Source organism: Lithobates pipiens, unplaced genomic scaffold (genome assembly GCF_037356315.1).
Source record: "Lithobates pipiens isolate NorthernLeopardFrog02 unplaced genomic scaffold, aLitPip1_a1.2 Scaffold_8, whole genome shotgun sequence".
Lineage (NCBI taxonomy): Eukaryota > Metazoa > Chordata > Amphibia > Anura > Ranidae > Lithobates > Lithobates pipiens.
Window position 1 is genome coordinate 631,908,888 of NW_027507903.1, and position 18,260 is coordinate 631,927,147.

Below are 18,260 nucleotides of genomic sequence, written 5' to 3' on the forward strand. Positions count from 1 at the left end.
CAACTCTTGTCAAGTCTGCTGGCCTGGCAACATTACCCTCCCCTGACAATGTTGCTGGGCTGCCACCAATACCATCCCCTGCCACCTCTAGTGACCTGCCACCATTACCATCTCTTGCCATTATTACCATCTCCTGCCACCCTTACCGGCCTGCCACCATTACCATCTCCTGCCATCTCTACTGGTCTGCCACCATTACCATTTCCTGCCACCTCTACTGGCTTTCCACCATTACCATCTCTTGCCACCATTGCCATCTCCTGCCACCCCTACTGGCCTGCAAACCATTACTATGTCCTGCCACCTCTACTGGCCTGCCACCATTCAATTCTCTGCTGGTCTGCTATCATTACCAGTTCATGTAGCCTCTTCTGCCCTATTCTGGTGCTCCAGCACTGTAAAGTGCACCCCATAATTGTTTTCATTCGTACACTATTTCGTACACTATTTCTGGATGTTGTTTCTGAAATAAAACAATACACTCTAATTTTTACTTCATATTAACCACTTCAATACAGGACATGTTCCCCCCTTCCTGCCCAAGCCAATTTTCAGCTTTTGGCACTGTCGCATTTTAAATGACAATTACGCAGTCACGTAACACTGTACACAAACAACATTTTTAGCATTTTTTTCACCAAAAACAGAAAAAACAGAGCTTTCTTTTGGTAATATTTTATCCCCACTGGGATTTTTATTTTTTGCTAAACAAATAAAAAAAGACAGATAATTAAAAAAAAAAAAAAAAAAGGTTCCTCGTTCTGTTATTCTGTCATGAAATTTTGTAAATAAGTAAGTTTTCTCCTTCACTGATGAGACTGCACTGACGTGCACTGATCAGGCAGTACTGATATACGGCACTGATGGGCACTGATAGGTGGCACTGATATGCACCACTGATGGGCATTAATAGGCGTCACTGATGGGCACTCATAGGTGGCACTAATGGGCACTTATAGGCGGCACTGATGGGCAATGATAGGCAGCACTGATGGGCACTGATAGGTGGCACCGATGGACACTGATAAATGGCACTGATAGGCATCACTGATGAGGAGGCACTGGCAGCATTACTGATGGGCACTAATTGGCATTTACAATGGACACTGATTAGCATCCCTGGTGGTCATGGGTGGGCATACCTGATGGTCATGGTTTAGCATCCTTGGTGGGCATCACTGATGGGCATGGGTGGGCATTCTTAGTGGGTGGGGCTGCAATGGTAATCAAAGTGTGAAAAGTACCCAGTATTGAAGTGGTTCATTTTTTCCCCATTGGTGCAAGTCCTCCATGGCATTGTCCAGCTATACACATCCTTTGACAATTCTTTGCCAATTAGACAGTTTTTAAGCTTTATGGTGCGTTCAATGAACAGCCCGCAAATCGAGAACCAGGATGTTCCACTCATCCCCACCTAGTATTTGCTTTTTAAGACGTTCACTAATTTGAACAAAGCTAATTTGATCTCTTGGTTCCTGAAGCTATAAATAATAGGGTTTAACAATGGTGTGATCACAGTGTATAGCAATGAAAGAAGTTTGCTGATGTTTGATGGGTGATCTTTAGAGAAGGATAGATAGACACTAATTAGAGTGCCATAATAGATGGACACAACTGTCAAGTGGGAACTACAAGTGTAGAATGCTTTCTGCCTGCTCTTGGTGGTAGGTATTCTGAGTATTTTAGCAAAGATAGAAATATATGTAGCAGAAATATACATTAAAGGGATAAAGGTTAACGGAAGACCTGCCACAAAGTCCTGAACCTCCAGAATGGTTGTGTCTGAACATGATAGTTGCAGAATAGGGGCCAGGTCACAAAAGAAATGGTCAATAACATTAGGACCACAGAAATCTAATCTACCCATCTGAATAGCTAAAGTCAGCATGACAAAGATTGGCATAAACCAGGACCAAATAACCAGCTGGATGCATCTTCGAAGATCCATGATCGAAGAGTACCGCAATGGGTTGCATATGGCCACGTAACGGTCAAAAGACATAACTGCAAGAAGAAGACATTCTGTCGTTGCCAGAACTCCAAACAAAAAAAACTGGCCAATGCATCCAGAAAGAGAAATTGATTCTTTGGCTGTCAATATGGTATCCATCATTAAAGGGGCTATCACAGAGCTCAGGAGAAGATCGCAAGATGACAGGTGGCTCAGGAAAAAGTACATTGGAGTGCTAAGACTTTGACTTACTGCCACCAGGATGATGATCAGGAGGTTGCCTGATACGGTGACCGCATAAAGAAGAAGAAATACTATGAAGAGGAAACCTTTGCAATTATTACAATCCTGAAATCCTAGGAGTATGAACCTGGTGACCACTGTTTGGTTCATTACCTAGATCAGAAAAGAAAATATTAAAACAAATAAGAAATAACACTGTGTGTATATAGTAAAGGCAAACAATTATAACTTGTGTTAAAAATTAACAATACACTGTGCATGACAAGCTTTCACAATGTACACTAATAATCTATCGCCATCAAACCTAAGTAGCAATGGGGAATAAATTAACATAAAAAAGAACACATTCTATGGTTCACAGTCCATTAAGACCAGGGGTCAAGTCCTGGGGAAAAAAGTGTGGGAACTCCCACCCAAGATCCACTCCCCCACCAAAAAATAAATAAAAAATGATACGCTCATATGCACAAACACTTCAAAAGTGGTATTTTTCATCCAATTTCTGTATTGTGTGTATGAAGCTTAACTGTTAGTACATAATAAAAAAAAAAGACAATACTCAATAAACATAAATAAGGTAATTCTCGGAATAATCAGCATTCATTCAATTGTGCTTCCATGCAAATGTTAACATCATGTTCTGATCTTTATTGGGGAATGTTATTTTGTATGTAGAGTGTTTATGTGGTGAGTTTACACTTTTCATTGAACAGAGTTTGGATAACACAGGTTTAAATGGAAAGGTCATAAATGAACTGCACATTATCTGGACAGAATGCTTGGGGAGATAGTGATGTGTTCCTGCTTAGGAGATGTATGTTAGCTTGGGGGGGCTGCAAACTCTGCAGGGCTCCAACACTCACTCGCTGCTATTCCAACCTTTCACATATTTCCACATAAACTTCCCTCCTGGCATTAAACTTTGCCAGGTATTGTGCTCAGCTTACCACCCCAAACTGATGTTCCTCCCTCAGCTCACCTCTCTCCCTGCATGTTCTGTGAGCAGAATAGCTGTGCTCCTCCTCTGGGTTCTCTCATTATATGACACTGAAGATAGAGGAGGAGGGGGAGATTCAGCGGGACACACAGAGCAAGTATGCAGGAGACAGGGGGGGGGACAGAAAATCAGGAGGGGCCGGCGGGGAGGAGCGCATCACGAGAGGTCTAACTAAATACAATCTCTTAGCAGATGGAACCTGATCTACCCGTCAGCTAACTGTGATTGACAGGTAGATCGAAGAGGAATCTGTCATGTGGCCCCCTACTGGCAATGCCTGAATGGTCAGTCCACCCCTGCTGTGAAGCACTTAATATTGCGAGCTGTGTCGGCGGCTGCTGGTGTAGCACCTGCCACACACCTTGCATACTTCAAAGTCTTGCAGGACACGGCTGCTAATGGGAACTGAGTTCCTGTTGTGGAAAAAGTACAAGAACTCCGTTCCCATGCACTCCCGCAGGACTTGAGCCCTGACTAAGACCCCTTTCACACTGGGGCATTTTTCAGGTATTTTTCAGGCACTTTAGCATTAAAAAGCGTCTGTAAAGCACTTGAAAGAAGCCTCATCTGCAATCCCTATGTGAAAGCCCGAGTGCTTTAAGAGCCCTTTCACACTGCCAGCGCCCAAAAAACGCTCGTAAAGCGCTGCTTAAGCTAGCAGCGATTTACCAGCGTTTTTCGAGCGCTAGTAGGGGGCGCTTTTAACCCCTGCTAGGGGCCAAATAAAGGGTTAAAAGAGCCCACAAAGCGTTGTTGCCAAAATCGCTTTGCAGACGCTTTTCAGGCGGTTTGCAGGTGCTTCCCATTGATTTCAATGGGAAGGGGCGCTTTAGGAGCGTTGTATTCACCGCTCCAAAAGCGCTGCAAAGAAGCTGCTTGCAGGACTTTTTTTGACACCCTGCTAGCGCAGCGCCTCAGTGTGAAAGCACTCGGGCTTTCACATTGGGATTGCAGTTGCGGCTTCTTTCAGGCACTTTACAGGGGCTTTTTTAACGCTAAAGCTCCTGAAAAATGCCCCAGTGTGAAAGGGATCTCAGTGTGAAAGCACTTGGGCTTTCACATTGGGATTGCAGATGAGGCTTCTTTCAAGCGCTTTACAGGCGCTTTTTAACGCTAAAGCACCTGAAAAACACCCCAGTGTGAAAGGGGTGTAAGGATAAATGTTTTCTCCTTTTCACGGAAAGCAAGGTAAGGCTTCCTAGGTGTCCCTTGTCTTGTACCTGGTAGAAGAGCCCAAAAAATACTGGATAAACCCTCTGCACACGATTATAAACCCTTTTTAGCAAAATTTGCAATTTAAACAATGTATTGCAATACATGTTTAAAGTGATACTAAAGTCTTGTTTTTTTTTGGTTTAAAAATAACAAACATGTTATACTTACCTACTCTGTGTAGGGATTTTGCACAGAGCAGCCCAGACCTACCCCTTCTTGGATGCTTCGATGGCGCTCCTGGCCCCTCCCTCCTGCCGAGTGCCCCCTCAGCAAGCAGCTTGCTATGGGGGCACCCAGTCTGAGCCACTGCTCTATGTGTCCATTCAGACATGGAGCCAAAATTCAGCCACGCCCCTCTCTCTCCTCATTGGCTCACTGAATTTGATAGCAGTGTGAGCCAATTATGCCCTGCTACTGTCTCAGCCAATGAGAAGGGAGAGTGCCAGACAGCCGAGACTCTCGTGCAAATCGCTTGATTGAGATGAGCTTCGGTATAAGAAGGGCTGAGGGGAGCTGTTGCTGCACACAGAAGGTTTTTTTTTTATCTTAATGCATAGAATGCATTAAGATAAAAAAACTTTTAACTTTAGAACTACTTTAATTTGGTTAACGTCAAGTAAGTCAAAGTATTCCCTCCTGGCCAGTCCTACTCTGCTACACAACGGTGGGCGCAATGCCAACATGGGGCAAACAGTAGACATGTGCAATTCATTTTGATCCGAATACAAATTCGGGCAAATTTTTGCAGCATGAAATCAGGACTCATCAGACAAGGCAACATTTATTCCAATCTTCTGTTGTCCAATTGTGGTGAGCCTGTGCGAATTGTAGCCTCAATTTCCTGTTTTTAGCTGACAGGAATGGTACCCGGTGGGCATCTTCTGTAGCCCTTCTGCTTTAAGGTTCGATGTGTGGTGCATTCAGAGATGGTATTCTGTCTACCTTGGGTGTAACGTGGTGGTTATTTGAGTTGCTGTTGCCTTTCTATCATCAGTGGTGGAACTATCATGGTCGCAGAAGTCACGCTTGCAACTGGGCCCTGCAGTTCCACAGCTGTGGGTAGGGGGGGGGGGGCAGTGTTGCCAGCCTTCCATTTTTTTGTGACAGTTGAAGAAAACAGACCAATTCTCCTGTCCTACGTACATTAAGGGGGCCGGTGGCTGCAGTTGAGCGGATTGTCTCTTACACTCGTCTCACACAGCCCAGTGAGTTCTCTCCTCCCTCCCTGCAATGGACAGGAGAGGAATGAGGCATACAGCTGCCCCTTCTCCTCCTGTCCCTGTTCTCCCTGTTTCTGGCCAACCTGACGACAATCTCAGAAGGATGAGGTGGTAACCCTACTGGTCCACTAACTTCCAGCCTTGGCCCTCGAATCAGTAAGCAATGCATTGCACTTTGGTCAGTGAACTGTCCCTATCTCCCTCCGTTCTCTCCCCTATCTGTATCCCTCCCCCCTCTGTTCTTCCAAGATCCAATTAGCATTCACACAGCCCATACATTGATCATTTTTTCTTTTCATTCAATCCTTACACTGAAAAAATATATATATGTGATCCAATTCCCCCATCTATACATTCCATTTGGATGGGGGAATCCTCCCACTGTGGATCAGCGGCAGTACAACCAGGGTTGCTGTCCTGCCCCTGCTATTGACAGCACTGGTCTCTGTTTCCATGGTAGCAGCAGTGCATTAGGACCTAGTGCTGGCTACATTATGGGGCTGATGGGCGCATCCGCGGGAGGGCCAGTACGATTGGTTGTAGACAGCTGAGCCTCCCACAGGTCGCTTGCTGAAGAGCCTTCTCTGACATGCTGATCAGGATGTGATCCAGGTGATGCTCTCAGGCAGATCTAATAATAAATATGATTGTGAGTTTATTGATCAGAGCCCCCCACCTTAATGGCATGGAGCCCACATGGCTGCTGAACATATGGTTGATATATATGCGATTGTACTCTTGATTCTTATAAATACTGTGTTTATTAGATCCTACTGGGAGCATCGCCTGAGTCACATCCCGATCGGCATGTTACCGCTGCTAGGTGACCATCTGGGGGGCTCAGCTGTCTACAACCAATCGTAGTGGCAGCCCTCCCCTGCATTCACCCATCAGCCCAATGATGTAACCAGCACTCATAATAGACTGCCACCACTGCCATGGGGACAGAGATGCCAGATTAGTGCTGTCTGTAGAAGGGGCATGACATCAAGAGGAAGCTGGACACCCCTCCCCCGGCAGAACACCAGGGCCTGGTCACAAGTGTGACCTTTGCTGGTAGTTCTGCTACTGCATTAAACCCTTATATGTTCCCTGGTGTGCTGGTGACATATCTCTTAGTTTCTGCCACTGTGGGGTGAGTCCAAGATGGTAGGAAGGGGGTCTACTGCAGAACATATGAAAGGGTCCCACTGCGAGACCATAATAAAGGGCCCGCCACAGGAGTAAAGAGCCCTGGGATCAGTGGGAAGGGCTAAAAAAACTGAAAAAATGGCCCCCGGGATCAATGAAATGAAGGGGGGGTCAGGGGGGCCCTCCAAGGTTTCTTGCACCGGGGGGCCCTCCAAGGTTCTAGTCATGCCTCTGTCTATCATCTCCAGCCAGTCTGCTCATTCTCCTCAGACCTCTGACATCAACAGAGCATTTACCTCCACACAACTGCCGCTCACTGGACATTTTCACATTTTCAAACCATTCTCTGTAAACCAGAAAGATGGTTGTGCATGGAAATCCCAGTAGATCAGCAGTTTTGAAATGCTCAGGCCAGCCATCTGGCGCCAACAACCATACCACGTTCAAAGCCACTTAAATCCCCATTCTTCCTCATTCTGATGTTCAGTTTGAATTTTAGCAAGTCGTTTTCACCACATCTAGATGCCTAAATGCATTGAGTTACTGCCATGTGATTGGCTGATTAGCAATTTGTGTTAAAAAGCAATTGAACAGGTGTACCTGATAAAGTGTCCGGTGTCCGCCGTGGCTGGGGTCCTCCAGTGTCCTCCTCCCCTGGGTCAGTCTTCTTGTATCTCCTGGGCTTCAGGTACTGTGTGGTTTGCATTATATTATTATTAGTGCGGTGGAATTTTCTTTATTTAGGTCTGACTTTGCAGCTCTCCCCCACTTTGTGTCTGTTTTCCCTATGTTGGAATTTTGTCCGCCATAGCATTTGCTTTGACAGAGCAGAGTAGGGACTGGCCATAAGAGGGATTACTTTGATACAGTTGGCCAGCTTAAATATGTATTGCAATATATGTGAACTAAAAATCCCTGTTTTTTAATTGCTAAAAAGGGTTTATAGCAGTGTACAGAGGGTGTATCCAGTATTTCTAGTGTTAAGATGTGGCCACATCCCTTTAGCACCTGGGAGATTATATGCATGTATAAGCTATTGGGATCTAAGCACAGGTATATCTTGTGTCTTTGGTAGAAGAGCTTGACATGATGAGGAAGGCCTCTCTTACACCTTTGACTTGCATAGCTCCCAAACATCCCTGATTTGGAGCAATGTCCCTCTGTCCCTCATTTGTCCCTCATTTTGGTCTGATCTGTATAGATGTATATAAAATGCACTTTTTGGTCTATCAAAAAGTGTTTTCCAGCACTAAGCCTTCCATCTGATTTCTAAATTGCTGCATTTGTAAATTTCAAAAGCCAATATGAAGGAATAGTAGTGGTAAAAAAAAGCACTCAATCTTGTTTTTTGTACAATTCTCCTTTAAGGGGGTGTGGCAAGGGGTGTGTCCTATGCCTGTATACTTTTGCTGATAGGTGTCCCTCATTGCCATCTCAAAAAGTTGGGAGGCATGGACTTGGGGCTTCTGATAGAGCAGACAGGTGGCACAGGAGTACAAAGTGGCAGGAGTGCCTGTTGGTCATACTAGCAGCAGGGCTAGATGGACTCTCTGGGTCAAACAGGTCTACCTTTTGTAGACCACAGTGAAGCAAGAGTGCCGAATGGACACTTGTGAGCAGGAGACAGGAGCAGGCTGGTACTGGTGACAGCAGACAGGTACAGGCTGGTAGCAGACAAGTCATGAGCAGGCACCAGAGGAATATAGGCAGAAGCTCCCAGCAGTGATGGGGCAGAGGCAGAGTCAGACAAACGGATTCATACACAGACAGATGGACTAGATGCAGAAGCAGGCAGGAGCAAAGTCAAGATACAGGCTGAGTCAGTGACAGATCAGTGGGGCACAGGCAGAAGCGAGGTCACAGGCAGGCCGAGATCAGTGCAGCGGAAGTTCAGGAGTAGCCATGCTGGGTCAGTAACAGCAGCCAGATGCAGAGCAATGCGGGTATGCACGGGAATGCTGTAGAGAAGACAGCACTGACAACCAACATGCAGTCCCCCTAACACTGAAGCACATTTCATCAAATGATATCTTCTCCTCTCTGGACTATCAACATTTAATTTAATCCCTAAAACAAGCCCTTAACTTTTAAACTTTGTCAACACAACCTAAAAAAAATAACCTCCTAAATTTAACAGGGAAATTAAACCAAAATATCCTAACAGTAGCCTAACCCCTAAGCTAATCTCTAACTCTAAAATAGGTCTTACAGAAAACTACCCATACTATCCTGTGGAGAGTGAAGCTGCGGAAACATAAAAGTCATACACCAAACCCACCATGCGTCTGTGTCTCTATCCTGTTCAGCCTTGCTCATTTTTGCTGTATGTTCTGTCTGTGCCCAAAAAAACAAACACTCTATTTGTTCTCTTTCCATCTCTGCTTGAGGATATGCAGGCAATAAATGCAGCAATATGTTCACCAGCCTGAAGAGGGTGCTACACCTCTTGTTCAGGCTTGCAAAAACTCATAAGCCCCGTACACGCGATCGGACTTTCCGCCAACAAGCGAACATCCAACATTTCCTGTTGGAAAGTCCAATCGTGTGTATGGGCAATAGAGGACTAAAGTTTTTCTCTTTCATGGGCTCCGGGCTGCAGTCTTGGAGAAAATAACAAAAAGAAGGGCGCAAACGCCTTGTGCTTTTCCACCACCAAGTTTTATTAGTTATAAAAAACGAAAAATATACAAACATGAGAAGGTACAAGCATATCTAAACACCACTTTAGCTTAGGGCAATGATAAATTGCTGCGGTTGGATGCTGACATTTTTCGGGGGACAAGCCCCCTTCCTTAGAGCTGCCCAACCAAACACAGTTCCACAATATAAATAAATCACATCAACTCTTACCTGATTTTGTGTGCTATATACTCTGTGTGAATTTACAATAAAGTCATCAGTTCCAGTTTGCACCTAAGCTAGTGTCATCTAGTTATGGGGTGCTCAGCTATAATGCCTGGTTTCTGGTCCCAGGGTGAAGGAAGCTATATCTTGATGGAGGTACCCAGGCTGGGTGGCAGACGGTCCGTCACAACTAGGGATGAGCTTCGTGTTCGAGTCGAACGTACGTTCGACTCGAACATTGGCTGTTCGTCCGTTCGGTGAAGTCCGAACATTTTGGTCCGTTCGCGCCAAATTTGTGTGGCGCTCACGGCCCACAATGCACTGCGATGGCGCAGTGCATTGCTGGCTCATGATTGGCCAAGCATGCACTGTGACCCCGCATGCTTGGCCAATCGCAGCGCCAGCAGCGAGGAGAGCCATGATTGGCCACAGGTAGGATGCCTGTGGCCAATCATAGCTCAGGCTGTGTAGTACACGCCCCACACAATATAAGGCCGCCAGCTATACACCGCTATATCCACCTATATAGCTAACTATCTTGCTCGTTTTAAATAGATCTTGCAGTCAGCGGTAGGAGATTGTGCGAGCTGTCTGCATGCTCTGAATCCAGTATACACCGCTATATCCACCTATATAGCTAACTATCTTGCTCGTTTTAAATAGAGCTTGCAGTCAGCGGTAGGAGATTGTGCGTGCTGTCTGTGTGCTCTGAACCCAGTATACACCGCTATATCCACCTATATAGCTAACTATCTTGCTCGTTTTAAATAGAGCTTGCAGTCAGCAGTAGGAGATTGTGCGTGCTGTCTGCATGCTCTGAACACAGTATACACCGCTATATCCACCTATATAGCTAACTATCTTGCTCGTTTTAAATAGAGCTTTCAGTCAGTGTTAGGAGATTGTGCGTGCTGTCTGCGTGCTCTGAACACAGTATACACCGCTATAGCTAACTATCTTGCTCGTTTTAAATAGAGCTGGCAGTCAGCGGTAGGAGATTGTGCGTGCTGTCTGCGTGCTCTGAACCCAGTATACACCACTATATCCACCTATATAGCTAACTATCTTGCTCGTTTTAAATAGAGCTTGCAGTCAGCGGTAGGAGATTGTGCATGCTGTCTGCGTGCTCTGAATCCAGTATACACCGCTATATCCACCTATATAGCTAACTATCTTGCTCGTTTTAAATAGAGCTTGCAGTCAGCGGTAGGAGATTGTGCGTGCTGTCTGGGTGCTCTGAACCCAGTATACACCGCTATATCCACCTATATAGCTAACTATCTTGCTCGTTTTAAATAAAGCTTGCAGTCAGCGGTAGGAGATTGTGCATGCTGTCTGCATGCTCTGAACCCAGTATACACCGCTATATCCACCTATATAGCTAACTATCTTGCTCGTTTTAAATAGAGCTTGCAGTCAGCGGTAGGAGATTGTGCGTGCTCTGAACGCAGTATACACCGCTATATCCACCTATATAGCTAACTATCTTGCTCGTTTTAAATAGAGCTTGCAGTCAGCGGTAGGAGATTGTGTGTGCTGTCTGCGTGCTCTGAACCCAGTATACACCGCTATATACAACTATATAGCTAATTATCTTGCTCGTTTTCAAATAGAGATTGCAGTCAGCGGTAGGAGATTGTGCGTGCTGTCTGCGTGCCCTGACCTCAGTATACACCGCTATATCCACCCACATAGCTCTTCTCTATTTGAGCCATCTGCCATCTGCAGGAGTTAGTGGAAGTTGTGTGTGCCTCCAGCACAATATACACTACCCAATTTCTGGTTTTCCCAACTCCCTTTAGGCCATTACCATGTCTGGAAGGCCAACAAGGAGACGCAGACAGGTGTGAGCCGATAAAAGAGGGCAAGCAGGCTCTGTGTCTAGAGATAACAGTGCTGGTCGTGGACGCAGTGCATCGACATCATCAGCACGTGGCCATGGGACACGCTTGTCCTTCTTTTCGGCAGCTGGACATGTTGAGCCACAACATGCCAACGACTTGGTAGAGTGGATGACCAAGCCCTCTTCATCCTCCTCATCCTCTCTCACCCAGGCTCAAGGTACTAGCAAAGCAGCTGCCAACGCATCGTCTTCCCTCCTCTCAATGTCATCATCAGTGACTCCTTCCCTAGACCCACACGTCCTCCTAAGGAGTCTCCTGAACTCTTTGAGCACAGTGTTGGGTACATGCTCCAGGAGGATGCCCAGTGTTTTGTAGGCTCTGATGATGATACTCAGCTAGAAGAAGGCAGTAGCGTGAATGCAGAGAGAGGGGATGCTCAAGAAGGACAGCAATCTGGTAGTCATGTTCCACAAGCTGCAGCATACTGCCAGGTTTGCTCCAGTGATGAAGAGGGAGGGGATGATGAGGGCACTGACTCCACGTGGGTGCCTGGTAGGAGAGAGGAGGAGGATGAGGAGGAGGCACATGTCCAACGAGGCAGGATGCCCTCCATCGGCCAGCTTAGGGGCCACACACCGACTGAATCACACCGCAGAGCTCCGCCTGTGCAGGGCGCTGCCTCTGCGCATTATTCTAAAAGTTGTTTGGTGTGGGCCTTTTTTGAGATGAGTGCATCAGATCGCACCGCTGCTATTTGCAACATAAGTCTCAAGCGTATCTCGTGTGGCCAAAACATCAGCCGCTTGGGCACCACATGCTTGACCAGACATATGTTGACCTGCCATGCAGCTTGTTGGCAAGCGTACCTCAAAGACCCACACCAAAGAACAAAGCGGACCTCTCCTTGCTCCTCATCAGCTGGCATCTCCAACCCCACTAGACCTTCAGTCCTCTCTGAAACCTGCTCTGAGAGGAATGAAGGTGTGGAATTAGGTGTGTCACAGCCAAGTGCTTCCGGGCACTCTGCTAGCAGTACACCCACGTCCGATTATAGCAGGCAAATGTCCCTGCCCCAGCTGCTGGACCGGCGAAAGAAGTTCACTCCCAGCCATCCACATGCCCAGCGGTTGAATTCTAGCTTGGCTAAATTGCTAGCACTTCAACTGCTGCCTTTTCAGTTGGTAGACTCGGCCCCCTTCCGTGAGTTTGTACAATGTGCGGTTCCTCAGTGGCAGGTCCCCAAACGCCACTTTTTCTCATGAAAGGCGATTCCGGCTCTCTACCGGCATGTGGAAGGCAATGTCCTTGCCTCGCTGGACAGGGCGATCAGCGGTAAGGTGCATATTACCGCTGACTCATGGTCCAGCAGGCATGGACAGGGACGTTACCTGTCTTTCATGGCCCATCGGGTCACTCTTCTGGCAGCTGGGAAGGATGCAGGACAAGGTGTAGTAGTGTTCGAGGTTGTTCCGCCACCACGCCTCCAAAATGCTACTATTGGTTGTGACACACCTCTCTCCTCCACCCCTCCTCTTCTTCTTCCTCCATGGCCTCTTCCAGTGCTCTGTCCTCAGAACCAGCGGTGCTCCGTAGGCGTTCCAGGGGCTACGCAAGTACGCAGGCAAAACGATGCCATGCCGTGCTTGCGCTGGTTTGTTTGGGGGACAGGAGCCACACTGGGGCGGATGTTTTGTCAGCTCTGCAGGGGCAGGCCGATAGGTGGTTGACGCCACGCCAGCTTAAGCCAGGAATGGTGGTTTGCGACAATGACACGTTGGTCCGCCCTCCGACAGGGACAACTGACCCATGTGCCCTGTGTGGCTCACGTCCTTAACCTGGTGGTGCAGTGGCATTTCCGTGATCATTTAATGCCTGTGCTCGGCTGGCTGAGCTCCAAAAGGAGTTGAACCTGCCCAAGAACTGCCTTATATGTGACATGCCCACCAGGTGGAACGCAACGTTGGCCATGCTGCAGCAGCTGTACACGCAGCAGAGGGCCATCAATGAGTACCTGTGCGACTACGGCACCAGGACAGGGTCAGGGGAGCTCGGTTTTTTCTCACCACGCCAGTGGGGCATGATCAGGGATGCATGCACTGTCCTGTCACCATTTGAGGAGGCCACAAGGATGGTGAGCAGTGACAGTGCATGCATCAGTGACACTGTACCTCTTGTCCACCTCTTGGAGCAAACACTGCATGGAATAATGGACAGGGCACTTGAGGCAGAACAGAGGCAGGAAGAGGAGGACTTCCTTGCCTCTCAAGGCCCCCTTTATCCAGACAGTGTTCCTGCTGTGCCACCCATCACACAGGAAGAGGATGAGGAGGAGGAGGAGGATGATTGTGTCAGCATGGAGGTGGAGGCTGGCACTCAGCATCAGCAGCAGCAGCAGCAGTCTTGTAGGGATGATTTACAGTCCCAAGAAACCCGTGGACTTGTACGTGGCTGGGAGTAGGTAGCTGCGGATCATGTTGTCCTTAGTGACCCAGAGAACTCCGGACTGAATGCCTCAGCTAACCTATGCTGCATGGCCTCCCTGATCCTGCAAAGCCTGTGGAAGGATCCTCGTATTCTTCGGATCAAGGAGAGGGACCATTACTGGCTGGCCACTCTCCTTGATCCATGGTACAAGGGTAAGGTTGCCGACCTTATTTTGCCATCGCAGAGGGAGCAGAGGATGAGACATCTCCGGGAGGCCTTGCAGAAAGGTCTGTGCAATGCGTTCCCAGAGACTGGGAGTTTACAAACTCCTGGTCCTGGACAACGAGTTGCTGAGGCATCGGTCAGAAGTAGCGGTGGAGAAGGTGACCGTCTGACCGATGCTTTCAGACAATTTTTTAGTCCGCAGCCCCAAGGTATGATCGGTTCCAGCAACCATCGCCAGCGTCTGATTTACATGGTGCAAGAATACCTAGGGGCAAGGTCAGACTTTGACACGTTTCCCACCGAAAATCCTCTGGCTTACTGGGTCTTGAGGATGGATCACTGGCCAGAGCTTGCACAGTATGCAATTGAGCTACTGGCCTGTCCTGCATCCAGCGTTCTTTCGGAACGCACCTTCAGTGCTGCTGGTGGCTTTGTTACCGATCACAGGGTGCGCCTGTCCACCGAATCAGTTGATCGACTGACCTTCATCAAGATGAGTCAGTCTTGGATCACCCACAGCTACCAAGCACCTGAAGCTGATGTAACCGAATAATTTTTTTTGAAATATCACATCCCTTCAAGACTGCCTATGCTGATGCTGAGTGACTGTCTTGTTATGTTGATTTTCTATCCTCTTCCTCCTCCGCTGATATGTTGGAAGAACATTTCTGGTTCTGGGTGATGCCATCAGCCCAATTTTTCTGCCCCTGTTTAACAGGGGCGTTTAATTACAATTTTTGATGCAATGCTTTGCAGCAGGGCTCATTCCTGCACTCCAACTAGAGTAAATGGGAGAAGTTGCAGTGTCGTGGCACCAGCACCAGTGCCTAAGGCCCAATTTTTCTGCCCCTGTTTAACAGGGGCGTTCAATTACAATTTTTGATGCAATGCTTTGCAGCAGGGCTAATTCCTGCACTAAAACTAGAGTATATGGGAGAGGTTGCAGTGTCGTGGCACCAGCACCAGTGCCTAAGGCCCAATTTCTCTGCCCCTGTTTAACAGGGACATGTAATTACAATTCTTGATATAATATTTCACAGGAGGGCCCGTTCCTGTGCCCACCCAGAGTAACTGTGAGGACTTATAGTGTTGTGGCACCAGCACCACAACCACCAAAGGTCAATTTTTCTACCACTGTTCAACAATGGCATGTAATTACAATTCTTGATATAATCGTTCGCAGCAGGGCGCTCCAGCGCCCACCAAGAGTCACTTTGAGGGCTTACAATGTTGTGGCAAAACCAACACCTTGTTCCGCCATTTCTGCAGAGCATATAGGGCAGGCCCCTATTTTCAGAAACATCCAACTTACAAACGTCTCCTACTTGCAAACAGAAGGAGACAACAGCAAGTGAGATGAAAAAAGATGGACGACAAAACAAATTATACAAGGGTGATAACCCTTCCCTATGTTTTCCAAAAAGCTTAAAAATAGTTTTTTTGACTGGAGCTACACTTTAAATATGTACCAGTTGAAAATTACAAACAGATTCAACTTAACACAACAAACCTACACAGTCCCTGTCTTGTTTGCACCGCCTGTATACTGCTGTTCTGAGTATATAGGGCCTGGGGGCCACACGTATTTCCTTTTTTTAAAATGGGTACGGGGTTCCCCTTAATATGCGTACAAGACCCAAAGGGGCTGGTAATGGGCAGGGAGGGCTACCCATGCCATTTTTCTAAATCATTTTCAACCATATTGCAGGAACCAGATATAACATTAAAACCGCAAGCAGTTTTAAATGACGTTATTTCCGTTAAATGTCACTTTGTGCAGGGACTGTTCTTAACACGGCAAACACGTGGCACTTCACAGGCATACTACAGACACCCCCCAGGCACGATATTTAAAGGAATATTTTACTTTTTTTTCACTTTAATCGTCATTAAAATCAGTGCTCCCGCCAAAACTGCCATTTTAAAAACATTTTAGGCATTGACCCATGTCCCCTGGGGCAGGAGCCAGGTCCCCAAACCCTTTTTAGGAAAGCATCTTGCATATTAGCCGTTAAAATTAGCACTTTTAATTTAGAACGTTCGAGTCCCATAGACTTCAATGGGGTTCTAAAGTTCGTACGAATTTGGGGTCCGTTCGAAAGTTCTGGTGCGAACCGAACCGGGGGGTGTTTGGCTCATCCCTAGTCACAACCTTTAAAATAATTTTAACACCACTGAAGGACATTAAGTACTCTACAAACTACTATTAACTTGTCTCTTCCCATAGTTATCTAGTTTATAAAACCCTGCTAGGCACACTGATATGAAGTTACTTATGAAAACAAACACTATCTTATTTATTTCCCAAGAAATTAGGAAAGCTAACATAAAGTATTAAAAAGACATTACAATATCACAAAGCTTACAATCAGAACATATAATACAAGAATATGAAAGATACTTATCACAAGGCCCTCCGTGAGGCTTTGCTGCATCGGCTAGGCTCAGACCAGGAGAGGGCCTTCATCATGAGATTTAGGCCAGAGCCATCACCCAGAGTAGGTCTCAAGATGGCCGAATCATCAGGTTAGCAGAAACACAGCCTCATGACAGGCTCTTTGCAGCGAATAGAGAGAGAGCAATGCCTGTGTGTGTGATCCTTTCATTCAAACATACATGCCCACTCGTAACCACCCCCATTTGCCTTCCATCCAATAGATATCGCCAAGAGGTAATCCTTCACCTGTCTGCCCATTCTTCAAGAAGCATGCTGTATTGTCCACTATGGGCAGTGTCTCTATTAGCCCTGAGCCGTCTAGCTAGCTCTTATTCCCTTTGAAGCCTGTAATCACACATATCACAGCAGGTGGGCCTGAGCCAAGCCATTGTTCTTCTGATTACAAAGCTTTCATGTGTTTCATTTCAACCGAGGCTAAGTGGCTGCCTCAGCCAGGAAGTGAAATACCAGAAGTATTATATGAATTCAATCCAACAACCACTAACACCCGTGCTGGAAGCTACTATTATTCGCAGTGACACCAATCCAGTCAAGCCATATGCCGTGAAGCAACATCCCCATTGTCTGACCATGCACACTTTTCCCAACTACATGCACTCCTTGACCTTGACATAAGCTACAACAGCCATGAGTGTATTTATATCTGACTGGCCAACTGTCTGCAGTCAGGTGGAAGTGACCAGGTGGCTGTACAGTTGCCCGATACAGTGCCTTTCCCACATGACCCCCCCAATGCAGGTGTTTCTGGGTAGAAGAGAGATATACCAGCTCTCTGATCTCCACTACAGTGAATGAACACAGAAACAATGTGCATTACACCACTTTAGGGTTGTTTTTCCCAGCCGCTGTGAATTTTTTTTACTGAAGATTTGTGCTTGATGAACCATCGCAATGTGACATGAAAATTTGGAACCACCATCCTTTTACTCTCCAGGGTCTCTGTTTTTAACTATTTTTCTTTTATTACTATTAAGTTGCAGTGGTTTTAAATAATCTGTTTAAAAAACAGCTTTACTTTGCTTTACAATTGAGCATTTTTAAGCAATAGACTCAATGGATCCTTGCATAACAAGAATTCAGGCACGACCTGTTTTCTTTCCAACTATATCTTTTATTAAAGAAGATGAATTAAGTTGAAGACCTGAAAATCATAAATCATATGAATATAAAAATATTATATAAAATGTATCATATAAATAACCAATACATAAAGTATTTTTAAATATTTTGTTTCTCCCCCCTGCTCTGTGGTCACTTACCTGCAGCAGTGGAAGCTTCAAGAAGTGTTTAATTATTTGCTAGAAATCTTTTGAAAAATTCAGCAAAGGCACAGAGCACATTTCACACCTCACAGCCCTTTATAGAACAAAGAGCTGCTGGTTTAGGATAAGAATTTATAGGTTGTATTCATTGTTATGACATGAAAGTCGAATCCTACAGGGAGCTGAGCCACCAGAGCGTTGAATATCGCTTTGAGACAATTAAATGTATTAAAATTAGTTTTCAGAACAAAATAACAATTCTTATTTTTTAAAACATCTCCTAACACTTTTTTTACAGTTAACTATACAGTTATTAATTTTTGCATTAAAGCAGCATAAAGTAACCCATTAAAACCAATAAAGATGCATAGTCTAATAAAAGGTATAACCTAACTTTGGGTGCAATATTTAGATTTACTCCAGATAGTTCCCCCATTTTACTTGGC

At 46.1% G+C, this 18,260-nt stretch overlaps 1 protein-coding gene across 1 annotated transcript; it reads right to left on the reverse strand.

The window, feature by feature from the left end:
- Positions 1-760: 760 nt before the first annotated feature.
- On the reverse strand, positions 761-17,906 carry LOC143964089 (olfactory receptor 5G9-like). The gene is made up of 2 exons (XM_077473797.1): positions 17,812-17,906; positions 761-2,347 (listed from the first exon to the last, which is right to left on the reverse strand). Exon 2 carries the CDS (start codon positions 2,342-2,344, stop codon positions 1,415-1,417), a length of 930 nt encoding a protein of 309 aa, XP_077329923.1. The 5' UTR covers positions 2,345-2,347; positions 17,812-17,906; the 3' UTR covers positions 761-1,414.
- Positions 17,907-18,260: the final 354 nt, after the last annotated feature.